Genomic DNA, 7500 nt, shown 5'->3' with positions numbered 1-7500 from the left:
TCGCACGTTGCATGGTCGTCGATCAGAGGCATGCAAAAGCACCTATCTAGGGGAATTACTTTACGTTCTAGTAGCAAGTTCGATTTTCCGGTCTAGCACGGCAGTACGCCTGCATGCATACACTCCATGTACCAAAAATGTATCAACCTAGGCGTTGCTCAGTAGCTTTTGGCGGCACATATAAAAAGTACTCGAGTTCAGATTCTTGGAACTTTGCGTATTGTTCAAAACTTATAACGAAAACTAAATTATAAATGGGTAAAAGGCTAGGCGTTTCTCAGTAGCTTTTGGCGCCACGTGGCAAAAGTATTCGAGTTCAGATTTCTGGGACTTAGCGTATTTTTCAAACCTGATAATGAAAATTGAAGTACAAATGGGGCATAAGCTAGGCGTTGCCCAGTAACTTTTTTCGCCACATGGAGGAAGTAGTCGAGCTCCAATTTCTGGGACGTAGCGTATTTTTCAATCATAATAAACCGAATCAAACATAAAAATCATGAAACTTACACCACGTCCCTAGGTTGTGCACAAAACGTAACGATAAAGTGCCGGCGAGGTTAGAGGTGCACCAAAATTGTGTACCGATTAGGAAAAGTACTCTATGTTGCTATGACTTGGGTAAAAAGTGTTGATTAACTGCTGGTTACGATAGACAGTTGCTTATCGTACACATCGCAAACGAACACCCCTTAGTGAGCAGTAGCAGAAGTCGATGGAACAAAGCGAATGCATTACAAACTGGTCAAGTAAAATAAGGAACGCTACGTACTAGGACTTCTTTCCAAGAATGGTGTCCGCGACGGGAGGGCAAGCGTCCTTCCCAGGTTTCCCTAGTAAACCTTGTATGGTAAACATACCCAAGCGTGTCCGTAAGCACGCAACGATAGTCACGAACGAGCACATACCTAGGGAAAGTACTCTACGTACTAGGACTTCTGTCCAAGAATGGTGTCCGCGACGGTCGGGCACTGTGACGCAATTACCAAATCCTAGAATCGTACAAGCAGTGTGTACAAACATAAACATTAACGCGTTCGCTCGGGCTGCGCCGTCCGTGTTGAACACAAATGCGGGTGATTATATGAGTGGATGGACAAAAACATGCGTGGCGAAGACAATTTTCTGCACGATGTGCACATAGCTCATTTCGTCGTCCCGGGCGAATGGAAAAACACAAAAATCTCGAGTATCTTTCTAGGTTTCTGTTATAAAAGGGCAAGCCAAAAGGTGACCGGTTGAGATGAGCATTTTAAGCATACAAGCACTTAATTGCAACTTTTCCTACAAAAACTAGGTACGTACACGTAGATTGTATCAACATGGACATCCATGATTGCGTACGCCCGGGCTGCGCCCTCCGTGTTGTACTTTCCCTGATTGGTACACAATTTTGGTGCAAGTGTACCAACATCGACATCTATGAACGCGTACGCTCGAGCTGCACCCTCCGTCTTGTACTTTCCCTGATCGGTACACAGTTTTGGTGCACGGCTATCCCGAAAGGCAACTTGTACCAACATCGACATCCATGAACGCGTACGTAGCGTACTTTCCCTGATCGGTACACAATGTTGGTGCACGGCATAGGAAATGGGCTTAAAATGGTCAAACTCAATCCATTTCCACTAATGATAGTCAATAACAGCTGTGCCGATGAAGTAGGGCACGATGCAAGTCAATGTTATTTAATGAATTACATGTTCACCATACATTTTAGTACAAAATTGCTCGGTCAGACCTACAAAGTGCTATATCTCGAATACTAAACGTCGCAGATGGGTGTCGTAGAACAATTTTAAGTTCGTCTAACGATTCTACATCCGATTCTGGATAGTGGTTTTTCGACCACTTTTCAACATTTTGTGACACCCCGAACCTAGGGGCTGCTCCCTAGCTTTTTTCAAAAATGTGCACCGAACGGGCCAGAGAGCTCGAGTAGTCGAAAAATTTTTTTTTGCTAAAACCCCTCAAAACGTGTCAGGAACGCACCCTAGATGATGAAAAGTGCAACCAGAATGTCAATCGACAACATGCCCGGGGGTACAAATTTGCTCTACGCGTCCCTAGGTAGGGTACTTTTTCATACAAACATCAAAGTGTACGGTGCACACAGTGCGCGGAACAAAAATTGCTCGGTCAGACCTAGGACGGGCCATATCTCGAATACTAAACGTCGCAGATGGGTGTCGTAGAACAATTTTAAGTTCGTCTAACGATTCTACATCCGATTCTGGATAGTGGTTTTTCGACCACTTTTCAACATTTTGTGACACCCCGAACCTAGGGGCTGCTCCCTAGCTTTTTTCAAAAATGTGCACCGAACGGGCCAGAGAGCTCGAGTAGGCGAAAATTTTTTTTTTGCTAAAACCCCTCAAAACGTGTAGAAAACTCATTTTAGATGATAAAAAGTGAAACCAGAACGTCAAACGACAACTTTGTTGGGGGTACCCTTTTTACTCTACGGGCCACTAGCTTAGGCGCGCAATTAGCGCTTTCCTCTCGGGTTCCCTTTTTTTGCCCTCCTGGGATTATGATCATTTACTCATTGCCTACTATAGGGAAGGTACCTTGCTCCGAGGTCAAAAATGAAGATTTCACCAAATCGTAGTTTTAACCTCTATTTAGTCGTAGGAGCTTGGTTTGCAGTGTCCGTGGGTCATATAAGCCCCCGTTTGGGTCATACGTCCCCTCCCCGATGAAAATCGTCATATGACTATAGGCCGAACTTATGAAGCAAAAGTGGTGTCTGGTGGGTTCTGCCGATGATCTTAACCTATGATTTTGAGTTTCCACTCTTTCAAAACGTTTCCTGGAGCAGTACATCACGGGTCTACGGACCCAAAGACTTCGTTGCGATGGTTTCAAGCATAAAAGTTGTAACAGTTAAGGGTTTTTAATACGCGTATATTAAATCATTGCTTGAAACTAAGCTTCGTTGTCTTTAAACTCTGCAAGACCAATCGAACTTCTTAGGGAAACTCGAAGCATTCACGCTAAGCTGGTGGTGCAGGGCACATAGCGTGATGAAACCGGGTTTCCCTAACCATTGTGGCATATTTTTTCCCTGAGAGTGAAGCTCAGACCCACGTAGGGGAGAGCGAAGTGGAACTTTAATGTTCAATGCAGCAAATGTTCGCCATGCGGATAAACAAGTTGGAATAGTTCAATGTAGTGTAATGCAAACACGAATCGCAAATAACGATACGGGACCCAGAAGCAATTCTGCGGATCCCTCGGGGAGTGGTGAGTTGATATAAATTAGAGGTGAAAGTCCAAGTTGTTCGAGCTCCGGCTCGGCAGCCGATACGAGGTTCCTGTTGAGCTTGTTTGTACATCGCGCAGAGGCGCCGTTCGGTTCTAGCAATGATTCCCGCCACCATGTTCCATGCGTGCAGAGATCCGTTAGAGCTCGTTCAATGTGTCCCGCCGTGATTACGAAAAAGTCCAACAGTTGACTTAGTTGGGTGTGCGTCAAGTAATCGCGCAGAGATGCCGATCGGTTCCTAGCAATGTTTCCCGTCACAAGGTGGTATTGGCACCTGTGCAGAGTGGCCGTTAGCAATGTCTCCCGTATCACGGTGGTGTACCATCACTAGTGCAGAGTGACCGCTAGCAATGTCTCCCGTCACAAGGTGGTAGCCCAGAAGTGCAGAGAAGCCGCTGTAGCAAAGTCTCCCGTATCACGTTGGAGTTCTTCCACTAGTGCAGAGAGATCGCTGAACCGTTCAATGTGTCCCGTCGTGGTGTGCTTGTACCGAGCACGTAGGATACACCTTGCTTTGTTGGTTTGGGATAGGAGTGGTCGCGCAACTGCCTCCACGCCGCAGAGTGCCAGTTCGGATTGAAGGTCAACTTTAGCCGTTCAATGCATCAGTCGGTGGGTGTTCAGATGGCATCACAACTTCCCCTAGGTGCTCAAGTTGGCTGGGTTGTAAAACATGTACACATGCGCAGAGTATCGTGCGTACTAGCAAAGTCTCCCGTCACGGTGGTTACGAATGAGTTCCATGCAGTGCAGAGAGATCGTTAGTGCGTGCAATGTACCAGTCGATGTGTCGTACCGGCATACAACCCCGCTTAGAGGCCCGTCGCTCGAAGAGGACAAGAAAGAGTGCGCAGAGTGCCGTACCGGCATAGCAATGTCTCCAGACATACGTTGGGACACCCGACGCAGTGCAGAGAGATCCGCTAGCCGTGTGCAATGCATCCGACGTTGCCTGCTTGTGCAGTCTATCGAGTGGCGCCAACGGACGCTCTGGCGTCGCAGAACAAATCTCGGTGGTCACGGGGGACTTGCGCCTCGCGTGATCAAGAGTGTAGTTCGTGTTCAAGCAATTGACTCGAATTCTGGTTGATCCTACCAGTGATATACGCTCGTCTCAAAGGTTAAGCCATGCATGTCTAAGTACAAGCTTCCTAGAAAGTGAAACCGCATAAGGCTCAGTATAACAGCTATAATTTACAAGATCCTCATCCAAACAGTTACTTGGATAACTGTGGAAAAGCCAGAGCTAATACATGCATTATGCCGGGACTGTTGGCCTCCGGGTCGGCGGAACTGGTGCACTTATTAGTTAAACCAATCGCCTCCGGGCGCTTTGAGTTGAAATCTGGATAAGGATGCCGATCGTACGGTCGCTTGCGACTGACGACAGATCTTTCAAATGTCTGCCCTATCAACTATTGATGGTAGTGTAGAGGACTACCATGGTTGCGACGGGTAACGGGGAATCAGGGTTCGATTCCGGAGAGGGAGCCTGAGAAATGGCTACCACATCCAAGGAAGGCAGCAGGCGCGTAAATTACCCAATCCCGGCACGGGGAGGTAGTGACGAGAAATAACAATATGGACCTCTCTAACGATGGTCCATAATTGGAATGAGTTGAGCATAAATCCTTTTGCAAGGATCAAGTGGAGGGCAAGTCTGGTGCCAGCAGCCGCGGTAATTCCAGCTCCACTAGCGTATATTAAAGTTGTTGCGGTTAAAACGTTCGAAGTTGATACCCCGTCCAGACTCGCGTCCGTCGCGGGCGCCCGGCCTCTCGGTTGGGACCGTCCGTGTACGCGCTCGCGGCTGCGACTCACAATGGTGTACCTGGGCGTTCTACTCCGTGACGGGTCAGGACTTGTCGCCGCGACCTCGTCGGTCAAGGTCTTGTTCGACCCAGCTTCATGGTGCCCGGGAACTCTCGTTTACCTTGAACAAATTAGAGTGCTCAAAGCAGGCTAGTTCAAAGCGTCCGGTCCTCCGGGGCCGGCGTTGGCCGAGAATAATTTTGCATGGAATAATGGAACATGACCTCGGTCTGAGTGGTTTCGTTGGTTTGTAATAGACCAAGAGGTAATGATTAACAGAAGTAGTCGGGGGCATTGGTATTACGGCGCGAGAGGTGAAATTCGTAGACCGTCGTAGGACCCACAGAAGCGAAAGCGTTTGCCAAGGATGCTTTCATTAATCAAGAACGAAAGTTAGAGGATCGAAGGCGATTAGATACCGCCCTAGTTCTAACCGTAAACGATGCCAATTAGCAATTGGGAGACGCTACCTACCTTCGGTGCTCTCAGTAGCTTCCGGGAAACCAAAATCGGGTTCCGGGGGAAGTATGGTTGCAAAGTTGAAACTTAAAGGAATTGACGGAAGGGCACCACAAGAAGTGGAGCTTGCGGAGGAAGCGGTGGCAGCGGTCAACAGCTGGATGGTGCGGCACAAACTCTCCCTGGCGCCGGAGAAGACGGAGCTGCTGATGGTGTCGAGCAAGCGAAGCGGATACAAAAACATCCCTGTGAACATCTGTGGAGTGGAAGTGCGCTCGAAGCGGTCGATCCGCTACTTGGGGTCATGCTACACGACCACCTGTCGTGGCGCCCACACGTCGAGATGGTCGCGGACAAGGCCCTCCGTGTGGTGCGAGCATTGCGTGTCGTCATGCGCAACCACAGCGGCCCCCAAGTGAGCAAGCGGAAGCTGCTCGCCGCAGTGGCCGCGTCCATTATCCGCTATGGCGCACCCGTCTGGGCGGAAGCCTCGGACCTACAGTGGTGCAGGCGGATATTGGATCGCGTGCAGCGCCCCCTGGCCCAGGGCATCACGAGCGCCTTCCACTCCACGAGCTGCGAGGTAGCGGTGGTTTTAGCCGGAGAACTGCCATACCACCTCCTGGTGAAGGAAGACGCCCGCTGCTACAACCGACTGCAGTTAAGCCCGGACAGCAGTCGAGAGGCGATTCGCCAGGAGGAAAAGGAGTCATCGCTGCAGCTGTGGCAGCAACAGTGGGACGACGAGGCGGCGAATAACACCAGCCGCTACTTACGTTGGGCCCACCGACAAGTGCCAGACGTGCGCCTGTGGACGGGGCGGAAACACGGAGAGGTAGATTTCTACCTCTCGCAGGTTCTCAGTGGACATGCCTTCGTCCACGAGTTCCTGCACGTGTTCGGGTTCGCTCCATCCCCGGACTGTCCCAGGTGCGCAGGGTCGGTCGAGTCGGTGGCCCACGTATTGTTCCAGTGTCCCCGCTTCGCGGATGTTCGCGCGGAGTTGCTGCACGGCGTCGACGAGGACAACCTCGGCAGCCGCCTGTTGGAGAGTGCGGAGTGGTGGGACCGCATCCAGCAAGCGGCTCGGCAGATCCTCTCCGTTCTGCAGGAGGACTGGCGGGAGGAGCAGCAAAACTTGGCAGCCGCCGAGGCTGCTCAGCCAGTTCCTGCATCCAGCCCGCCCGAGGACATGGCGGAGGCAGAGCGGAGACGGCTGATGCGACGCCGAGAGGTGCGCAACCGCAGCGCCCGGCGGATGCGGCAGCGGCGTCGGCAGGAGCGGCTCGGTGTGGACGAGGTCGTCCCGGCTATCTTGGCACGCGCAGCGGCCAATGACGACGCGGCCGACGACGTAGCGGAGCCGACAGGGGAGGTCGAGGAGGAGGAGGTCAGCCCTCCAGAGCCGCCAATCCCCCCGCGCAGCCGGGGATTGCCTCCCTCCCCACGCACGATGGAGATGCGGCGACTGCGGCGTAACTTTATGCAGCTCCAATACCGGGAAAGGCGTCGGGCCGGAGTGCTAGGAGCTGTTCCGCAGGGTCGCCAACGACGTGGGCGACTACCACCATCTGCAGCGGAAGTGGAGCGGCGTCGCATTAACCGGCGGCAGAGAGAGAGGCAGCGGCGGCTGGAGCAACGGCAAGCGGAGGTCGAGGCTCAGCCTCCCCCGTGGGACGAGCTGCCGAGCTCCCAGCTTGCCGAACGAAGAAGCAGCCTCACGGATGACGAGCGAGCTGCCGTAACATCGGCGAACGTGTCCGCGCGCTGACGCAGCTCTGTGATGATACGGTGAAACCTGCAAGGATTAGGACAAGGACAACGGTTACCGGAACATATTTAATGTTAAAAAGGCGGCAACGAAAACCTTTCACGAAGGGAAAAATAGTGAAAAAAAAAAAAGTGTTTTGAATTCAAATAAATAAAGAGTAAGGCCCAAACGGGCGGAATTCCCGGCGGGGGGA

General features: G+C 51.4%; 1 protein-coding gene across 1 annotated transcript; it reads left to right on the top strand.

Moving 5' to 3' along the window:
* The first annotated feature begins 5840 nt into the window (after positions 1 to 5840).
* LOC125907599 (uncharacterized) lies at positions 5841 to 7307 on the top strand. The gene has a single exon (XM_049610814.1). It carries the CDS (start codon positions 5841 to 5843, stop codon positions 7305 to 7307), a length of 1467 nt encoding a protein of 488 aa, XP_049466771.1.
* The last annotated feature ends 193 nt before the right edge of the window (positions 7308 to 7500 follow it).

This window comes from Anopheles coluzzii, assembly GCF_943734685.1.
Source record: "Anopheles coluzzii chromosome X unlocalized genomic scaffold, AcolN3 X_unloc_1, whole genome shotgun sequence".
NCBI classification, from domain to species: domain Eukaryota; kingdom Metazoa; phylum Arthropoda; class Insecta; order Diptera; family Culicidae; genus Anopheles; species Anopheles coluzzii.
Note: the sequence above shows the minus strand (reverse complement) of the source record. Positions and strands in the feature narration are given on the sequence as shown.